At 41.1% G+C, this 22,655-nt stretch overlaps 1 protein-coding gene across 1 annotated transcript in view; it reads left to right on the forward strand.

Annotated features, from left to right (window-relative positions):
• The window catches only part of kcnip1b (Kv channel interacting protein 1 b), a 79,116-nt gene that overhangs the window by 49,036 nt on the left and 7,425 nt on the right, over positions 1 to 22,655 (forward strand). Inside the window, exons 2-5 of the mRNA XM_061897835.1 lie at positions 19,622 to 19,746; positions 19,917 to 19,986; positions 20,057 to 20,127; positions 20,897 to 21,004. Of these exons, the coding sequence (XP_061753819.1) occupies positions 19,622 to 19,746; positions 19,917 to 19,986; positions 20,057 to 20,127; positions 20,897 to 21,004 (374 nt within the window). The remainder of the gene's footprint in view (positions 1 to 19,621; positions 19,747 to 19,916; positions 19,987 to 20,056; positions 20,128 to 20,896; positions 21,005 to 22,655) is intronic.

The raw sequence follows: 22,655 nt of genomic DNA on the forward strand, positions 1-22,655 counted from the left end.
GCCTGATTTACCTATTCCACAATTTTGACGTGTATTTGGGGTCATTTTCCTGTTGGAACACCCAACTGTGCCCAAGATCCAACCTCCGAGCTGATGATTTGAGGTTGTCCTGAAGAATTTGGAGGTAATCCTCCTTTTTCATTGTCCCATTTACTCTCTGTAAAACACCAGTTCCATTGGCAGCAAAACAGGCCCAGAGCATAATACTACCACCGCCATGCTTGACGGTAGGGTTGGTGTTCCTTGGATTAAAGGCCTCACCATTTCTCTTCCAAACTTATTGCTGGGTATTTTGGCCAAACAGCTAAATTTTTGTTTAATCTGGTATCACATGGACAAAGATAAGACCTTCTGGAGGAAGAACCAAAAATAGTGATATGTGCTCGAATCACTCTATCACAAAAAATAAGACTTGTAAAAATTTGTGGAAACTCAAGACAACCATGACATTATGTTCGTTACCAGTGTATGTAAACTTTTAACCCCAACTGCACGTTATTCCCATTGGTAAAACGCCTAATTAAGGCATGTACATGAGTTTGTTTCAACAAATGCTTGCAATAATTTATTTTTAGTGCATATAAACATATCCAGTGTGTGTGTGTATGAGGAGGCAACGTTGGGTTTAGAATGGGAGGGAGGGGCCTTTTTGGACTCTTTTGTATGGGGCCCTAGAATTTGTTGCTACGCCCCTGGAACCAGATATCCTAAAATTCTCCGTTGTTTTTGCATCCCCCTTTCCGCAACCTACAACCAATACCCATTGCATTTTTTCACACGTGAAGGAAAAGGATGTTGGTTCAAAGGATGATGGTTATAGCTCGGTTGGTAGAGTGGCAGTGCCAGCAACTGGAGGGTTGCAGGTTCGATTCCCGCTTCCGCCATCCTAGTCACTGCCGTTGTGTCCCTGAGCAAGACACTTTACCCACCTGCTCCCATTGCTTCCCACACTGGTTTAAATGTAACATAGATATTGGGTCTCACTATGTAAAGCGCTTTGAGTCACTAGAGAAAAGCGCTATATAAATATAATTCACTTCACTTCAAAATGTGAAAATGTTTTATTGTCACCCATTCTCGTTATGTCTCTAAAAGTCGACAACATTTATGTTGACGTGAGTCAGCCAATGCAAGAGATTTTGTCTTAACACCAAAGACATGCACCTGGGGATAGGTTGATTGGCAACACTAAATTGGCCCTAGTGTGTGATTGTGAGTGTGAATGTTGTCTGCCTATCTGTGTTGGCCCTGCAATGAGGTGGCGACTTGTCCAGGGTGTACAATGCCTTCCGCCCGATTGTAGCTGAGATATGCACCAGCGCCCCCCACGACCCCAAAGGGAATGGATGGATGTTCAGTTGCCAAATGTGTTGCAAGGTTTACTAATAATTTATTACAATTATTAAACAAATAAAGAAAGGCATCATCTTTTTTTAAAGACATAATAAACCATACATCCTTTGTGTTAGAAGAATGTGGAAAAGGGAAAGTGGAGGAGAAAGGAAAAGTGGCTGACGGTGTAGTGCAGCCCAATTTATTACAAAACCTACAACAAGGTGGCATAAATGCAACGAGCTGTAGAGAATACTTTTCCTGCTGACTTTGTCGCACCACCTGTGTCACGTTCTCACAAGAACATTGACAGATGTGTGGTTGCTTTTTGTTGAGACCCGAGAAAAGGAACAACCAAGTGACCATGTGACCAACAGGAGGAGGCATCATCAAGACAAACACTTGCTCCTAACTGTTGGTGTAAACAGCACAAGCTGGTGTCAGTAACAAGTGACACTTTATCCTCGGGGCCTCCATCGCCACCTGACACATTTCTAATTATCTCCATCACTTAGCACATGCTCCTTGTAAACGTTAGCAGTCTTTTTACGGTCAAACTGGTGAGGAAGGACGATGGTTAATCGCTGATCCTCGGCTTTTGGCTGCAATTTGGAATGTGAGTTATTTCAAGACGCTTGTTTCAACACTCCAGTCAGAGAAGCGGGAAATAACACATCGTGCTTCCCGCATGAGCCTGGGGTTTGTCACATAACCTTCAAGTTGTTTTCTCTCCATCTCTCCCTCAACTAATCAACACCTGCCAATTTCAATTTGCCACCTTTTTTTTAACGCCACACTGTTGCATTATTAGAAGAGTACAGAACCCTGTGAAAGAAAAAGGGATTTTTTTTTCCCCTTTTTTTACTCTTTAGTGGTATACAGTATGTCGGAAAAGTATTCCCAGCGCTTCACTTGTTCCACATTTTGTGATGTTACAGCCTAATTCCAAAATGGAATAGATTAATTTTTGTCCTCAAAATTCTACACACAAGACCCCATTTTGTCAATGTGAAAAATGTTTTTTTTTTTTTTAAACATTTGAAAATGTATTCAAATTAAACAACTATAAAATTGCATGTAAATAAGTATTGACAGTTTTTGCTCAATACTTTGTTGATTCACCTTTGGCAGAAATTACAGCCTCAGCTTTTTGAATGCGACGCTACAAACTGCTCCTATCCTTGGGCAGTTTTGTCCATTCCTCTTTCCCAATTCCTCTTTGGAGCACATTTCGAACTCATCAAATTGGCTAGATTAGCTCCTGACTCGTCTTCTCATTCCTGCCACTGAAAAACATCCCCGCACCATGATGCTACCACCACCATGCTTCACTGTAGGGACGGTATTGGCCTGGTGATGAGTAGTATCTGGTTTTCTCCAAAAAATAATGCCTGGGATTCAAGCCAAATAGTTCAATCTTTTAGATTTGTTATTTTAATATTCATTGTTGGGTATTGTGCATAAAATTGCAATAACTAAAATGAATTCATTCAATTTTGAAATAAAGCTATAACACAACAAGATGTAGAAAATGGGGTGGTATATCTTGGTTGGTAGAACGGCTGTGCCAGCAACTTAAGGGTTGCAGGTTCGATCCCCGCTTCCGCCATCCTAGTCACTGCCGTTGTGTCATTGGGCAAGACACTTTACCCACCTGCTCCCAGTGCCACCCACACTGGTTTAATTGTAACTTAGATATTGGGTTTCACTATGTAAAGTGCTTTGAGTCACTTGAGGAAAAAGCGCTCTATAAATATAATTCACTTCACTTCACTTCACTTCAAAATGTGAAGCACTGTGAATACACTCCCAATGCACTGTGTATTGTCATGTGAGGTCCATGACAACAACAGTCCATAGGAATGCAGCTTGATGTTTCAGGAATAGGAAAGAAGGACTTAAATTAGGCAATTGGGCATCATTTATCATTTCTATATGAGCATTTATTTGATGTAAGCTACTCGAAAAACACATTTAAGGTTACATGTAAGCATGAGTGCATCAGCTGATAATGATGAGATGTGAAATATTGTTCTTATTATGCAGTATTATAGGGGTAATAAGAGGATGCAAGTTTTTCTGCAGCTGGAACTCACATTATTTGTATAACTGTTCAATTCAGACATTTATGACTCTGTTTAATGAAACATTACTACAAAATATCACAAAGAAAACGACTGCAGTTTGCACTGTTTGGGTGATAATTCGCTTTGCAAATAAAGCACAGTTTCACATTGTTCAGTCTATAATCATATATATATACAAGTAACTTACCTCTCCTTTCTTTTTGTCCAAGTAGCTCTTGTACTGATGAAAGTTGAAGACCCCTAAACGAGTATGAATACATAGTATACACAGGGTTGTCAAATGTTTAAAATGGTTAATCACATTTTTTCCAGAGGTAACTCACAATTAATAACAATTAATCGCAAATAGAAGGGTTTTCTTTTAAGTGTACCTTATTAAAAATGCACACCCATCAGATGATCACATTTTGTCCAGTTAACTCATATTTAATAATCATGATTAATTGCAAATGGAACTTTTTTTTTTATTTGTTTATCTTTAATAGGTTCACCCTATTGAAATGTACATGGAACATGGGACTGGTATTTGTTAGATTGTTGCAAAATTGTGTTTATTAAACATTTCAAAAGCTTCATTCACATTTACCAATATGTTTTTAATAGGACAAGCTCTTCTCCAAATTTTGGAACTAACATTTTACTGATATGCCTTAATTGTAATTTAAGTTGTTTTGATAATGGTATCCATACTAATGCCAGATTGCTCGAAAATCTATCCTCAGTCCCTATATGTCACTGCATGTGTGTGTCTGGACCAGTTATTTGAAAATATGGTTGGATGCCAATGTGTTTTCACAGTATTTTAGTGGACATTGTTCCTGAAGATTAAGAACCATACAGGTATTTGTGTGTACAATCCCCTGGAGTGACACAGTATAAAAAATCCTGAGACTCTCAACATATGCTAAGTATAGAAGCAGTGAATTTCTACATGTTTTATTGTGGCAATTTTCGGTTAATTGTGTTACATTTAGTACAACATTTGATTAGATTCTACAAGTGAAATAACAGAATGGGACTATGCAGCTGTTCTTTTGGATATTTGTTCATGTTTGTGAACTTATTGTGTGCACTAACAGATGTCTGGATGAAAGTATTTTTCCATTGCGAGGGACAAACATTTACCCACAGGCGCACCTGAGCCATCTTGTTTTTACAATATTAACCAACAGTCTTCTGTGCAGTGCCTAGCACTGAGCATCTTGTTACTATCCATAAAATAACAAATTTATAGGGTGAACTCTAATGTATCAAGTAGGGGAAAACAAAGTAGGTTATCACACACCGTTAACTTATTGTATTGTGAATTGATTATCAGCAAAACATCTATCAAGAGTCACTCCTACATTAAATTGAAGCTTAAAAGGGAACTGCGCTTTTTGGAAGGAATTTCGCACCTGTGTGAAGTTGGCCCTCCACCGCTCGCAAAACTCTGTTGAAATAGTCTCACAATTTTGGCTATTATTCACAGTCCTCATGCAAGACAAGAACACATTTTTTCTTTTTTTTATGCAATTTAAATCATTTATAAGCAATGGCAAAAGTTAGATAACAATGGAGTCAATGGGAGTTGCTCAATCCGTTTAAAAAACACTCTAAGAACGTCCAAACACCTCAATCAAAGTCTTACATATACGCTGTAAGTATATTTGTAACGTAGTAACAGGCTCTTTAAAAATAACATGTATTACCTTCGTATTTGGCTCAATTTTGGCATACGGGGCTGGCACAGCACAACGTTCACTTTTTCCGTCAAAAACAACACTGACTACAATTCACGGCCGATTGTGTGAGAGACAACAAACATAATGAAACAAACACTTCCAGTAGAATGTCCGCTCTCATTGTGATGCCAATTGATGGGATGTTCATATATTCCCGTTTGGATGAAGGATTATTCATAATCCTCACAAAGAGTTTTAAAAAAAAGTTGGTGCAAAACCAGCGTCTTTTTGTGTCTTTTTTGAACAACTTCTCGATTGATGGCTTAATTCTCCTACTTAGCCATGACTAAAGTAAACAGACAACTTGCTTTTTAGCGTATGTTGCCCGTAGCTGTGCCGCAGCTGGCTAAAGCAAATGCTTAACAGGCAACAGTTAACAAATGCTATGTCTAAAACCATACTTGCCAACCTTGAGATCTCCGATTTCGGGAGGTGGGGGTGGGGGGCGTGGTCGGGGGTAGAGCAGGGGGCGTGATTGGGGTGGGGCGTGGTTGGGGGCGTGGTTAAGATGGGAGGGGTATATTTACAGCTATAATTCACCAAGTCAAGCATTTCCTATATAAATATACATATATATATATATATATAGGAAATACTTGACTTTCAGTGGTTTTTATATATATACATATATATATATATATATATATATATATATAAATTAAAGATAAACTTGAACTTCAGTGTTCATTTATTTACACATATACACACACATAACACTCATCTACTCATTGTTGAGTTAAGGGTTGAATTGTCTATCCTTGTTCTATTCTCTGCTACTATTTTTTCTAACCATGCAGAACACCCTCTCTGATGATCCATTGCTGTGTGGCACGCACAAAAGTGCTTTCATCAAATGTACTACAGCAGAGGTTCTCAACCTTTTTTAAATGATGTACCCCCTGTGAACATTTTTTTAATTCAAGTACCCCTTTATCAGAGTAAAGCATTTTTGGTTGAAAAAAAGAGAAAAATAAGTAAAATACAGCACTTTGTCATCAGTTTCTGATTTATTAAATTGTATAACAGTGCAAAATATTGCCCATTTGTAGTGGTCTTTCTTGAACTATTTGGAAAAAAAGATATAAAAATAACTAAAACCTTGTTGAAAAATAAAAAAGGGATTCAATTATAAATAAAGATTTCTACTCATAGAAGTAATCATCCACTTAAAGTGCCCTCTTTGGGAATTGCAACAGAGATTCATCTGGATTCAGGAACTTTATTCTAAACATTTCTTCACAAAAAAATAAATCTTTAACATCAATATTTATGGAACATGTCCACAAATAATCTAGTTGTCAACTTTGAATATTGCATTGTTGCATTTCCTTTTACAGTTTATTAACTTACATTCACATTTTGTTGAAGTATTATTCAATAAATATATTTATAAAGGATTTTTGAATTGTTGCTTTTTTTCAATAAATATATTTATAAAGGATTTTTGAAATGTTGCTATTTTTAGAATATTTTTTTAAAATCTCACTTACCCCTTGGCATACCTTCAAGTACCCCCAGGGGTACGCATACCCCCATTTGAGAACCACTGCACTAGAGTATGGAATCTTCCATCTCTCCCGAGCATGGCCCAAAACCGGTCAATCTTTGCTTCCTGAGGAATATCTTCACTGCCAAGCACTTGATAGTCCACTACTTCTTCCCGGAGGCTATCCAGGTCCAATCGCAGCTGTGACTTGGAACATACAAGTGTATTTCTTCATCTTACAGCTGTATCTTCCTTGTTCTTCTGCTTCGTCTCCTTGTTGTTATTGTCACATATGCATGTACAGTAGATGGCAATATTGTCCTGTTTAAGAGTGCCACAACATTGCTGTTTACGGCAGACAAACTGCTTTACAGTAGACGAAAACGTGACTGCTGTTGTTGTGTGTTGTTACCGCGCTGGGCGGACGTTAATGAAACTGCCTAACAATAAACCCACATAAGAAACCAATAACTCCCCCTCAATCATTCTACAGTTAAAATGTCATTGGGCAGACACGCTGTTTATATTGTGGGAAAGGGGACGTGAAAACAAGCTGTCCTCACTCAGGTCCGCATGAAGCTGGAGGGGGTATGGCCTGAATTTCGGGAGAAAATTTGTCGCGGGAGGTTTTCGGGAGAGGCACTAAATTTCGAGAGTCTCCCGGAAAATCCGGGAGAGTTGGCAAGTATGCTAAAACAGAATAAAACATGTTTTGATTTAAACTTACCAATATGAAAATGCAGCAAACCCACCATTATGTACCAGGTAGTGGCATTAAAAGGGATGTTTTGTCATTTTCTACAGCTGATATATTCAGGGCATTTGCCACCGTTTTTTTTGCTCACTAACCGGGTTCCACAGCTTTACTTTTGCGCTCTCACCAAATCTGTTATTTCCTAAAGCAATCATGAATGAAGGGGGGAGTGACTCTTTCACACTCTTTAGGTTTAAATGATTTTTCCTCAGGCTCAGGATGCTCTTTTTCGACTGATTGAACAGCAGGGGATTCTGTGTCAGGTAAGTGGCACGGTTTGATTGATTGATTGATACTTTTATTTGTAGATTGCACAGTACAGTACATATTCCGTACAATTGACCACTAAATGGTAACACCCGAATAAGTTTTTCAACTTGTTTAAGTCGGGGTCCACGTTAATCAATTCATGGTACAAGTATATACTATCAACATAATACAGTCATCACACAAGTTAATCATCATAGTATATACATTGAATTATTTACATCATTTACAATCCGGGGGGTGGGATGAGGAGCTTTGAAGATACAGCAGGGAGTGGTTTTCCATCGATATAGTTGGGTTCTACGGCTTGAGGTACATGATTTGCAAGACTGTTGGCTCTCTGTTTTACATATTATTTCAAAGTGCCTGTCTCTTTGTTCTCCAGTGTCCCACACAAGTCCAGAATAGTGCGGTTGAATCTTTCAACAGGGTTTCCTCGAGGATGGTATGGAATGGTCCAGGTCATTACAATACCAGCAAAGTTGCATAGTTCTTTTATGAGTTTGAATTCAAAATCTGGTCGCAATTAAGTTTTCAAATACACATCGGAATATGAATTGCAACTGCAAACTTGTTATGGTAGTCAGTGAGAACAAGTGGTGCAGATTTTTCAGGAAGTGACTTGCGTCTCACACAGCGTTTGCAAGATCTTGTCTTGGTCTCGACATCAGATTACGATCGAGGCCAAAATAATCTGGAGCGTACAAGGTCTAGTGTTCGTCAAACTCGATAAAACAATAGAGCGTAACTCTTCAGGCAACACCAGCTGATACAGAATTGGTTCTCCTTCTTGCTTTCTTCGATACCAGATGTCTTCTTGTAATTCGAAGCAGGTCAATTCTCTAAATAAAAGGGGAACATATGGAATAGCATGTTCCACTGCTGGAGTGTCTCTATCCTGTCTCCAGTTGGTAAATGGCTCCTTTAATTACAATATCAGCTTGTTGCTTTTCTTGAAGGTCAAAGTGTGAAATGGCAGGAAAAATTAGCAATCCATGAGGGCTTTCATTTGCATAAGTATAAGATGTGGCATTAACGGACATGATCAATGACTCAACCAAAGTAATGAAATGTTCTTCTGGACTGTCGCAAGGAGGGGTAACAACGAGGATGGATGACTCTGGAGGAAATTCCTTCCACTTCACCTCATGACAGGTATGATTTTGCATGGATTTGTAAATAAGGTCCCTGTCCTTTTTTAAAGTATTCTCAGTAGAATTAAAAATAGGACGTCGAGGTAACGCGTCTGCGTCTAGGTTATGGCTTCCGGTTCTGTACCATAGTTTGAAAGTGACAGTGGAAATGGCAGCGGGCCAACGGTGACTGGCCGTATTCAACTTTGCAGGTGTAAGGCTGTATGTGAGTTAATTGTCTTCGGTCACTTATTTGCCCGCATACAGGTACTTGTAAAATGTATTCAATACCCTCCACATTAATGCAAGACATTTTAGTGTGTGGAGTGGGTAACTGGCTTTGCTGGCCAATAGGCTCTCAGCTAGCCTTCTTGTTATTGGTACAAAGCAGCTCGAAGAACAGTAGCGCTGCGTCAGTGTGTAGAATGCAGGGCTGCTTCGGGTCAGCACAACTAAGAAATGGACCAGTTGTTAACTTTTTAATCAGGGTCAAAGAGGTTTGACAGGCTGCGCCTATTTTTATCCAAAGTGTTGTTTTGAATCATATAAGTCTGTGAAATAGTGGATATCTTACAAGGTGGTTTGGAGGTGGAAACATAACCTCGAGTCAGGTTATTGAGTGGTTTGGCGATGGCAGAGTATCTCTTGATAAATCTTTGATAATATCCAGCAAAACCAAGGAAGTGTTTTAGCTATTTAAGAAAGCGTGGGACTGGCCAAAATTTAAGTGTGTTGATTTTATGTGGATCTGTTTAAACTCCTTCCCCTTAACAACACGGCCCAGTTTATGGACAGATGTCTTAGTTTGTCCATGTTTAACCCCGAATGTGTTGCGATGAATCGCAGATAAATGTATTTTTTCATCATCAATAAGTGCACACTAGACCGATCATTTTGAAGTTTTGATACCAGGATTGGACATTTAGTTTCCTTTAATAAAAGCTTTTTCAACATTATGCTTTTTAAAAAGCTCAACAATAAAGGACATACACACCCTTTTAAAGAGAATTAAAAACACTGGCAGTGTGTTGGTGTCTTGCCAGATTTTGTAATCCGTAGTAATACAGAATTGAATTTTTTTCTGATATAAGAACTTGTTTAAAAGGAGCAACACTATGTTTAGATACCAGTTTCAGACATTAGTAACACAAAATTTGGATTGTTACAATCATGCTTTGATTGTCAAAGATGTTTGATAATGTGAAATGTTTTCTACCTAAATACATGTTTCTGATGTTCTGTACAGTACATGTTGCACACGTTGAATGCACTCATATCTCTGCACAACCATGTCTTAATCTTCTGTTTTATTAATTAAATGTAATATTCAACCTCTTAAACATTCTGTAATTGCGTACTATCAATCAGACCAGGTTACAAAATAATATACCGTGACGATGGTAATACTGTGTAGTGAACTGTAATTTGTAATTACTCGATGGCAGATGAAAGAGAATTTTTCATTGTTTTGTTGCCTAGATCGGATGTGAAGCGTAGCGCTATTATTTTGAAGCCATACATGTGTGATTGGAATGAGAAAATACATATTTATTTTTACGAAAGTCTCCGATTAAAATTACTTTAAACTTCCTCTCTACCGTAGTTTTTTCTGCGAGTATCAATTTATATTTTATGTCAGTAATGCACTTACCTGTAATGTAAAGATGGACGTGAAGCTCCTCCTCTCTGCAAGAAGCAAAGCGCGGCAGCAGCATTTGTTTCAATGTTGTCGTCCCACGGCGATTGAAAATAAAATTGTCTTGTCCTCAGGATGACCTGTATGTCTTTGGACCTGAGACTTCTATAATGTCCCATTTTCTTCGTGCATTTATGCTCCCTATTTTCCCCGCTTATAAGTTTCTTCACAGTAACTAAGTGCCATTACATATCACCACGTTACGGAACAGGCCAAGAGTCAAAAAACAGCCTAGGTCTATGCACGCTAATCACGTGTTAAAAAAATGATCGCCATTAAAGAATATATATATATATAATTTGCTTTGTTTGTTTTTGTGTGTAAAGTGTAAATGTGAGGCTGAAGAGAGAAAGAGGCGAGGTGTGCCAGTGTGTTCAGGGGTTAAAATGTGTGCCTGTTTGCGGTCTGTTGGTCATTCTCCGGGTGGGGATGTCAGTGATGTCATATTATTTTTTCTTCAAATATTTTCGCGAACGACGAGTAGGTTCCCACAGATCAACTGGTAGATTGTAATCGACGCGTTGGCTACCCCTGCTCTAGAGAAAGTTTAAGTCCATTTTTTTTAACTCCATATTCCAATGTGTTCAAAAATATGATCAGGAAACAACAAAGAGACAACAAAGTCTCAAAAAGTTTACAGAATCATTGCATATGAAAAACTGATGGAACTTTATGAGAAGTTCCACTCCAGCACCCCGCGTGCCATATTCAAACTCTGGGGTCTTTGGGGCATTCCTGAAATAGCTCAGAGATGTAGTACGGAGTGCATTATTGTGCTATCTTTATTTTTTAATATGTGTTCCAACACATAGCATTGAACTTCTGGGGTGTTAAGATCTGGAGGAGTGGGGAAATCCAACTTGACCTTTGGCAAACAGTCCCTTCGGTTGTGGCTTTTGTCAGGTGTCTCACTCTCAGTGTCTTCGGGCATTTTGACTTGGGTAGCTGTCGGGCGGTTGGTTGGTCTGCAACAGACCAACCAAGCAGCGGCGACACCACTCCTGGGCCTACTCAGTAGTTATGTCCAGTCAACTTGGCAAAAACCATAAAATCTGCAAAGTAGGTTTGTGTTTTCATTTACACATACTTTTGACAGCTCTTGAATATCAAAAGTTAGTTTGTCATCCTCAGAAACATACTCATATGGCAAAATCCTATGTAACGCCCTCAGCGCTTCATCTGTGTTGTACTCGACGATTAAAAAATTGTGAAAAACCAAATCAGGTTCATCAATAAATTTGGTTTTACAAATAAAACTGTATTGTCTTAAATTTTTTTACTTTGGGGCCTGGCCTAAGAACGGGGCCGGAATTCCAATCAATCATCACTTGATATACATTTTTCAGTGATTGAGCTATAGATACCATTTGCAGTGTACACCATGAATTGATTAACGTGGACCTTATTCGGGTGTTACCATTTAGTGGTCAATTGTACGGAATATGTACTGAACTGTGCAATCTACTAACAAAAGTATCAATCAATCACACAATTCATAATAAATAGCAGTGGCTGTACTATAAATATTAAATTTCATATTATATCTTAAAAATATTCACTTTCCAACCACATAGATATTAGTTTATATTTACAATTGTTATTCTTAATTTATATCTTTACTGGATAAATGAATCAAGTACAAGCAAAAGTCATATTTAAATCAAACAGTATATAGCTTTTAATGCATAAATATCTTAGACACTTGCATTAATTGACGACTTTCAAAGTCCAGAGGTGGGTAGTAACGCGCTACATTTACTCCGTTACATCTACTTGAGTAACTTTTGGGATAAGTTGTACATCTAAGAGTAGTTTTAATGCAACAAATTTTTACTTTTACTTGAGTAAATTTATAGAGAAAAAACGCTGCTTTTAATCCGCACCATTTATCTACATTCAGCTCGCTACTCGCTAGCGATTTTTATCGATATGTTAACGCACGCTTTGTTTTGTTTTGTCAGACATACCTTCAAAGTAGGATCAATCGCATGCCTGCGTTTCACCAATCAAATGCAGTCACTGGTGACGTTTGACTCCGTTTCACCAATCAAATGCAGTCACTGGTGACGTTTGACTCCGTTTCACCAATCAAACAGAGCCAGGCGGTCACATATTTAACTTCACATTTAAAAAAAAAAATTCATAAACCTTTATTTATAAATTTCAACATTTACAAAGAGTTGAAAATAATAATCAAAGTAAGAACAACAGTATAAAACAGTATAAAAACCGTACAAAACAGTGCCAGGATGTTGTATATTCAAAGTAACTAAAATAGATTGCAAAAATATACATATATATATATGTATATATATATATATATATGTATATATATATATATATATATATATATATATATATATATGTAAAATAAAAAAAGTGCAAAGCCATAGGCTCACTCAACCTCAGTAAATGACGTAAATTTGGAACACAGCCTCATCGTTTTCACAGCTTTTTGGTTGTTAGAGGTAGAAAGTGTTTTAATGTAGAGTTCTAAATCTTTTTTAAAGGCACAAAAAACAGGTCGGGTATTGAGAAACTTACATTTATGAATATAAAACTTAGCCAATAGTATAATGAGGTTGCAAAGGTAAAATTCATTTTCAATTTTTTTTCAATACAGTGTAAAAGCAAATATATATTATTCAATGTATATTATGGTCTCCTCTCTGAGCTGCCACCTTACCGTGGTAGAGGAGTTTGCGTGTCCCAATGATCCTAGGAGCTATGTTGTCCGGGGGCTTTAAGCCCCCTGGTAGGGTCTCCCAAGGCAAACTGGTCCTAGGTGAGGGACCAGGCAAAGAGCAGCTCGAAAACCTCTATGAAAAGTAAAAACAAAGGACCCAGATTTCCCTCGCCCGGACGCAGGTCAACGGGGCCCCCCTCTGGTGGGGCACGATGGCGAGCGCCTGGGTACAGGCCCGGCATGGGGCCCGGCCGGGCACAGCCCTAAGAGGCAACGTGGCTCCCCCCTCCAATGGACTCACCACCCATAGCAGGGGCCATAGAGGTCGGGTGCAATGTGAGCTGGGCGGCAGCCGAAAGCAGGGCACTTGGCGGTCCGATCCTCGGCTACATAAGCTCGCTCTTGAGACGTGGAACGTCACCTCACTGGGGGGAAAGGAGCCTGAGCTAGTGCGCGAAGTAGAGAAATTCCGGCTGGATGTAGTCGGACTCACTTCGACGCACAGCAAGGGCTCTGGAACCACTTCTCTTGAAAGGGGATGGACTCTCTTTCACTCTGGCGTGGCCGGCAGTGAGAGGCGACGGGCAGGAGTGGCAATTCTCGTTTTCCCCCCGGCTCAAAGCCTGCACGTTGGAGTTCAACCCAGTGGACGAAAGGGTAGCCTCCCTCCGCTTTCGGGTGGGGTTGTTTGCGCTTACGCACCAAACAACAGTTCAGAGTACCCACCCTTTTTGGGTACACTCGAGGGAGTACTGGAGAGTGCTCTCTCGGGTGATTCCCTTGTTCTGCTGGGGGACTTCAACGCTCATGTTCGTAACGACAGTGAAACCTGGAGAGGCGTGATTGGGAAGAATGGCCGCCCGGATCTGAACCCGAGTGGTGTTTTGTTATTGGACTTCTGTGCTCGTCACAGTTTGTCCATAACGAACACCGTGTTCAAACATAAGGGTGTCCATATGTGCACTTGGCACCAGGACACCCTAGGCCGCAGTTCCATGATCGACTTTGTAGTTGTGTCATCGGATTTGCGGCCTCATGTTTTGGACACTCGGGTAAAGAGAGGGGCGGAGCTTTCTACCGATCACCACCTGGTGGTGAGTTGGCTGCGATGGTGGGGGAGGATGCCGGACAGACCTGGCAGGCCCAAACGCATTGTGAGGGTTTGCTGGGAACGTCTGGCAGAGTCTCCTGTCAGAGAAAGTTTCAATTCCCACCTCCGGAGGAACTTTGAACATGTCACGAGGGAGGTGCTGGACATTGAGTCCGAGTGGACCATGTTCCGCACCTCTATTGTCGAGGCGGCTGATCGGAGCTGTGGCCGCAAGGTAGTTGGTGCTTGTCGTGGCGGTAATCCTAGACCCGCTGGTGGACACCAGCGGTGAGGGATGCCATCAAGCTGAAGAAGGAGTCCTATCGGGTTCTTTTGGCTCATAGGACTCCAGAGGCAGTGGACAGGTACCGACAGGCCAAGCGGTGTGCAGCTTCAGCGGTTGCAGAGGCAAAAACTCGGACATAGGAAGAGTTTGGAGAAGCCATGGAAAATGACTTCCAGATGGTTTCGAAGCGATTCTGGACCACCACCCGCCGCCTCAGGAAGGGGAAGCAGTGCACTGTCAACACCGTGTATGGTGCGGATGGTGTTCTGCTGACCTCAACTGCGGGCGTTGTGGATAGGTGGAAGGAATACTTTGAAGACCTCGTCAATCCCACCAACACGTCTTCCTATGAGGAAGCAGTGCCTGGTGAATCTGTGGTGGACTCTCCTATTTCTGGGGCTGAGGTTGCTGAGGTAGTTAAAAAGCTCCTCGGTGGCAAGGCCCCAGGGGTGGATGAGATCCGCCCGGAGTTCCTTAAAGCTCTGGATGCTGTGGGGCTGTCTTGGTTGACAAGACTCTGCAGCATCGCGTGGACATCGGGGGCGGTACTTCTGGATTGGCAGACAGGGGTGGTGGTCCCTCTCTTTAAGAAGGGGGACCGGAGGGTGTGTTCCAACTATCGTGGGATCACACTCCTCAGCCTTCCCGGTAAGGTTTATTCAGATGTACTGGAGAGGAGGCTACGCCGGATAGTCGAACCTCGGATTCAGGAGGAACAGTGTGGTTTTCGTCCTGGTTGTGGAACTGTGGACCAGCTCTATACTCTCGGCAGGGTTCTTGAGGGTGCATGGGAGTTTGCCCAACCAGTCTACATGTGCTTTGTGGACTTGGAGAAGGCATTCGACCGTTTCCCTCGGGAAGTCCTGTGGGGAGTGCTCAGAGAGTATGGGGTATCGGACTGTCTTATTGTGGCAGTCTGATCCCTGTACGATCAGTGTCAGAGCTTGGTCCGCATTGCTGGCAGTAAGTCGGACACATTTCCAGTGAGGGTTGGACTCCGCCAAGGTTGCCCTTTGTCACCGATTCTGTTCATAACTTTTATGGACAGAATTTCTAGGCGCAGTCAAGGCATTGAGGGGTTCCGGTTTGGTGGCCGCGGGATTAGGTCTCTGTTTTTCCAGACGATGTGGTCCTGTTGGCTTCATCTGGCCGGGATCTTCAGCTCTCACTGGATCGGTTTGCAGCCTAGTGTGAAGCGGCCGGAATGAGAATCAGCACCTCCAAATCCGAATCCATGATTCTCTCCCGGAAAAGGGTGGAGTGCCATTTCCGGGTTGGGGAAGAGACCCTACCAAGTGGAGGAGTTCAAGTACCTACGAGTCTTGTTCACGAGTGGGGGAAGAGTGGATCGTGAGATCGACAGGCGGATCGATGCGGCGTCTTCAGTAATGCGGACGTTGTACCGATCCGTTGTGGTGAAGAAGGAGCTCAGCCGGAAGGCAAAGTTCTCAATTTACCGGTCGATCTACGTTCCCACCCTCACCTATGGTAATGAGCTTTGGGTCATGACCGAAAGGATAAGATCACGGGTACAAGCGGCCGAAATGAGTTTCCTCCGTCGTGTGGCGGGGCTCTCCCTTAGAGATAGGGTGGGAAGCTCTGTCATCCGGGAGGAACTCAAAGTAAAGCCGCTGCTCCTCCACATCGAGAGGAGCCAGATGAGGTGGTTCGGGCATCTGGTCAGGATGCCACCCGAACGCCTCCCAAGGGAGGTGTTTAGGGCACGTCCAACCGGTAGGAGGCCACGGGGAAGACCCAGGACACGTTGGGAAGACTATGTCTCCCGGCTGGCCTGGGACCGCCTCGGGATCCCCCGGGAAGAGCTAGAGGAAGTGGCTGGGGAGAGGCTGGGCTTGGGCTGCTGCCCCCGCGACCCGACCTCGGATAAGCGGAAGAAGATGGATGGATGGGTATATTATTGTTTTTGTTGCTTAAGAGATATTCCTGGCTCTGAATTTATTCATTGCTATTCTTATGTTTTTGTGCATTATAAGTTGCCGTCATCATTAAACGAACAGGTTACTCATCAGTTAGTCAGTACTTTAGTAGTTTTTTCACAACATACTTTTTACTTTTACTCAAGTAAATATTCGGGTGACTACTCCTTACTTTTACTTGAGTAATAAATCTCTGAGGTAACAGTACTCTTATTTGAGTACAATTTCTGGCTATTCTACGCACCTCTGTCGAAATGGTTATACATTTGCTCCATGGCTTGAATTCTGAGCAATTATTGGATATCCATTGCTTAAATATTTGGCATTTTAGAGAGACAAGGCACAGACTTCATTCAACAGATCGGCTAACCACATCCATTTAAACGAATAGGGTAGCTATGCTAAGGCTAACAAGCAATTTGTCACTCAACTATTCCACAGTCTACGTCTACGTTTTAGTTTCCTCTTGGCTGGATTTGTTGCGGTAGGAGGCTCTTTCATGTTAACGTATTATCAATGAAATAGGCGAAACAAAAGTAAAAGCATAAAGGAGAGGGATACAGTTTGCTAATCTGCAGCTCACGCACGTCTGTCGGTCTCCACTGCCACACAACCGGCAGTGAAACACGTCATAGTTAAAGCTCACTCGATGGGCTATGTCGTGTCACATAACTACGTGATGTCACATATGACATCACTCTCGCAAAATACACAGCAGTTGGCAATTTCTTATTAAAAATGGTAAATAGGTTATACTGTACTTGTATAGCGTTTTATACCTTCAAGGTACTCAAAAAACTTTGACACTATTTCCACATTCACCCATTCACACACATATTCACAGAATGATGGCAGGAGCTGCCATGCAAGGCACTAACCATGACCCTTTAGGAGCAAGGGTGAAGTGTCTTGCTCAAGGACACAACGGATGTGACTATATGGCAGAAGCCGGGGATCATAACAGGAAACCTCAGGTTGCTGGCATGCAGAGGTGGGTAGTAACGCGCTGCATTTACTCCGTTACATTTACTTGAGTAACTTTTGGGATAAATTGTACTTCTACGAGTAGTTTTTATGCAACATACTTTTACTTTTACTTGAGTATATTTATAGAGAAGAAACGCTACTTTTACTCCGTTCCATTTATCTACATTCAGCTCGCTACTCGCTATTTTTTTTTTTATCGACCTATTAATGTTTGTTTTGGTTAATGACAGAGCTTCAAAGTAGAATCTACGCATGCCTGCGTTTCACCAATCACATGCAGTCACTGGTGACGCTGGACCAATCCAACAGAGCCAGGCGGTCACATGACCCGACTTAAACAAGTTAAAAAACGTATTGGGGTGTTACCATTTAGTGGTCAATTGTACGGAATATGTACTGTACTGTGCAATCTACTCATACAAGTTTCAATCAATCAATCCAAAGTGTAAAGGAAAAAAGACACTTTATTTTAACCGTACTTCCCGTCAAAAGCCTAAAGACTGATCGCACAGTTCCTGTCTTCACAATAAAAGTGCCGCTCCATCGCGCCTGCGCTAACAAAATAAGAGTCTCCCAAACCCTGCGCAAACAAGCTAGCAAACCACGGAGTTTGCCGCCAATGTATTTCTTGTAATGTGTATAAAAACGAATATGGAAGCTGGACAGATAAGATGCCAAAAACCAACGACTTTCATGTGTTATTGGACAGAAAAGAGGAACTTTTTTTCTCTTCCAATTGAAAACGTGGAGGTCTGATTCCTATCATTGCAAGTCATCAGAATCAGGTAATACACCAACTTATATTCTTGTCTTCATGAAAGATAGGAACCTATATATTAAACATGCATGTATATTCATTAAAATACCTTCAACATGTGAACAAAAACGGCAAAATAGATATAAATTATATACTGTATATATAAATGTATGTATATATATGTATATTTAATATATATATATATATATATATATATATATGTATATATATATATGTATATATATATATATATATATATGTATATATATATATATATATATATATATATATATATATATATATGATATGTGTGTGTATAAATGATTTGTGTGTGTATGTATGATATGTGTGTGTATGTATACGTGTATATGAGATAGATCACCTCGACTTGGTCATTTACTAAGTAATTGATAAACGTTGAAAAACTTATTGGGGTGTTACCATTTAGTGGTCAATTGTACGGAATATGTACTGTACTGTGCAATCTACTAATACATGTTTTAATCAATCAATCAATCAAATCAATGAATGCCTACTGAGGCTATGGTGCTGTTAAGTTATGGTGGCTCAATGTGCCATTTATTTTATTTTTATTTTGATGTACTATTATTTAATATATATTATTGTTTTAGTTGCTTAAGAGATATTCCTGGCTCTGAATTTGCTCATTGTTATTTTTATGTTTTTGTGCATTATTTGTTGCCGTAATCAGGTTACTCATCAGTTACTCAGTACTTGAGTAGTTTTTTCCCAAAGTACTTTTTACTTTTACTCAAGTAAATATTTGGGTGACTACTCCTTACTTTTACTTGAGTAATAAATCTCTAAAGTAACTGTACTCTTACTTGAGTACAATTTCTGGCTACTTTACCCACCTCTGCTGGCATGGCCATTCTACCAACCGAGCCACGCCATTCCCTGTTATTAATAATTTCCTGGGTAACACAAGCATATTTTTATTCTGTCTGTGGTTCATACATGGAAAAGTTAATTCAATGAGGGATTTGTACATCAAAGGTTCCCCTGTACATGTGACAACCAACCCCAAATGGAATTTCTTGCTAGCATCAATGCTAACAAACGATAGCAACTTGCTAGCAAGCTAATAATATTGTAAGCGATATTATTTCACACTTTTTAAGGTTAACAAGTATTTTGCTGCCATTGTGTAAAAGCCTTGAATACAAATACTGAGCAGCTGAATAACTACAATTTGACATGAAAAAAAAAAAAAAGTCCTCTCACCTCAAGTTTAGATGTCTTACTCCAGAGAAGGCTTTGTAAGTGCGCTGGGACCAAAACCTCCCAAATCGCACAAAATCTCTCCATGGCATCTCAACAAAAAATGAGCAAGTAACAGAACATGAACAGTAAACACATCATTCTATATTCTCTACAGATAAAACTGATGAAGATCTTGAGATGACAACCGTCTGTCACAGACCAGAAGGTCTCGATCAACTGGAAGCCCAAACCAACTTCAATAAACAGGAGCTCCAAATCCTCTATCGTGGTTTCAAGAATGTAATTTATAGTAACACTACCACCACCACACATACAAACGCTGTTTCAATGACATCTCAGAGCATTCAATCGATCACACAAATGACCTGGAAGAATGACAACATTCATAGAAATGATGCAGTGACATTATTTAAACCAGTTAATTACCGTATGTAATTTTCTGTCCTCAGGAATGTCCTAGCGGAGTCGTAAACGAGGAGACGTTTAAACACATTTACGCACAGTTTTTTCCCCATGGAGGTAAATATTTCAAGCATCATTACCGCTCTTTGGTTTTCAGAACTCACGTGGTCTGTCTTTTGTGTTGCAGACGCTAGCATGTACGCACATTACCTTTTCAGTGCTTTTGACACAACTAACAACGGCTCCATTAAGTTCAAGGTTAGTTTTACCATCCATCCATCTTCTTCCGCTTATCTGAGGTCGGGTCACGGGGGCAGCAGCCTAAGCAGGGAAGCCCAGACGCTCCTCTACCCAGCCACTTCGCCCAGCTCTTCCCGGGGGATCCCGAGGCGTTCCCAGGCCAGATGGGAGACATAGTCTTCCCAACGTGTCCTGGCTCTTCCCCGTGGCCTCCTACCAGTCGGACGTGCCCGAAACACCTCCCTAGGGAGGCGTGCGGGTGGCATCCTGACCAGATGCCCGAACCACCTCATCTGGCTCCTCTCAATGTGGAGGAGCAGCGGCTTTACTTTGAGCTCCTCCTGGATGGCAGAGCTTCTCACCCTATCTCTAAGGGAGAGCCCCGCCACCCGGCGGAGGAAACTCATTTCGGCCACTTGTACCCGTGATCTTGTCCTATTGGTCATGACCCAAAGCTCATGACCATAGGTGAGGATGGGAACGTAGATCGACCGGTAAATAGAGAGCTTTGCCTTCCGGCTCAGCTCATTCTTCACCACAACGGATCGATACAGCGTCCGCATTACTGAAGACGCCGCACCGATCCGCCTGTCGATCTCACGATCCACTCTTCCCTCAGTGGTGAACAAGACTGAGGTACTTGAACTCCTCCACTTGGGGCAGGGTCTCCCCCGCCCAACCCGGAAACGGCACTCCACGTTTTTCCGGGCGAGTTAGTTTTACCATTTATTAAATGTGTTATGTTTATTATCTTATGTGCATTGACGCTCTGTTCTACATCTGCCAGGACTTTGTTACGGGCTTGTCTATCCTCCTGAGGGGAACTTTGAGGGAAAAACTCGAGTGGACGTTTCACCTTTATGACATTAACAAAGATGGCTGCATAAATAGAGAGGTGAGATTTTGCCTTTGCCTTGTCCGCTTCTAGAAAATCTTATAAGGACACAGCCTGCAGGTGACTGATATTTTAAAAATTTCTCGTTTTGCATTTTTTGTTGCTAAAAATAAATCTGAGAGTTATATCCAATAGAATCAATTGGTATTTGAGTAGATAACTAACTGTACTTGGAATGCCCCATTTTTTCTTTTTCTTTTTTATCACGTTTTTGCAGAAACAGGTTTAAGAAAATACAATCAAAGAACCTATCACTGATCTGCATCCACTCAAAGATTTATATGGACTATATATTTGATAATTAAAAGTCCTTGAGCTTTAAGGGATTACAGTCACAAACTGAGGTGTTAGTTCAGCCTCTTAAAGGCATGGATACTACTTGATGTGATGTCTCCAACAACCACAGGGGAAAGGTTGTTTCATATTGGAATAGCAGAGTGGAGAAAGCTCCGATCAAGGCATTTGGTGTTGTTGGACTTTGGGATTTCCAGGGCATGGCTCGGTAATACCCTACTGATGATACGACCTGAGATGTGGGCTGGGGGTGGCAGTGCTTTAAGATTCGCAGGACAGCTGCAACTGCTCGTCGATGACACAGTTTGCCGATAGCAAACTGATGAAGGGCACAATCCTCATCCACGCAAATGATTTTTAGAGCCTTTTTTGGATGATGTCTGACTTTGATATGCCACCCCCTCTTTGTATGATGTCATCAAAAGGCATTATTATTTAGATCATTTAATTACATGTTTTTTTCGTCGTAGTACATCATTACGTCATGAATGATATGGTTACTATCCCTCCATCCACCCATTTTCTACCGCTTGTCCCTTTTGGGGTCGCTGGAGCCTATATCAGCTGCATTCGGGCGGAAGGCGGGGTACACCCTGGACAAGTCGCAACCTCATTGCAGGGCCAAAACAGATAGACGGACAACATTCACACTCACATTCACACACTAGGGCCAATTTAGTGTTGCCAATCAACCTATCGCCAGGTGCATGTCTTTGGAAGTGGGAGGAAGCCGGAGTACCCGAGGGAACCCACGCAGTCACGGGGAGAACATGCAAACTCCACACAGAAAGATCCCGAGTAATGAGCAAAAAAAGAATATACAGTAAAATAATCGCTATTTCCAGACTTCCCTGCTCTTCCATTTGTAGTTCCTCGTGGTCTGTCAGCATTTCCTCAAGCATCTTGAGGAAAAAATTAGTTAAAAAGGATGCTAAATACAATAAAGCTGCTTTAGTTATTTTTCCTTTGTTTTTGAATGATGCTCTGCTTTCCGTTTTTCATGCTTCGTTTGTCATTTTTGAGATCACATCCCATTGACTCTTAATTATTTTCCACGCAAACTCTGACCAAAACTCTTCTGCAAATTACACTTCTCCTGCTTTTGCGTGAGTCAATTTGATTGGAGATGTCCATATGTTCTCATATTCCCATCATTTGGAAATGTTCGCAGGCTGACCCCTTCTTTACTTGTATTGCTACAACCTGGAACAATGCATCTGGCAGCCATATTTTCTAATTCCAACAAATATTGTGCAAAAATATCGGGATTTGGGACAAAGATGTAACCAAAACACATACTAGGCAGTGGTGTGCCGTCAGGGCCAGCAAGGCCTTCTCTGCTGGGCTAACATAACCA

This window comes from Nerophis ophidion, linkage group LG04, assembly GCF_033978795.1.
Source record: "Nerophis ophidion isolate RoL-2023_Sa linkage group LG04, RoL_Noph_v1.0, whole genome shotgun sequence".
In the NCBI taxonomy this organism is placed as follows: domain Eukaryota; kingdom Metazoa; phylum Chordata; class Actinopteri; order Syngnathiformes; family Syngnathidae; genus Nerophis; species Nerophis ophidion.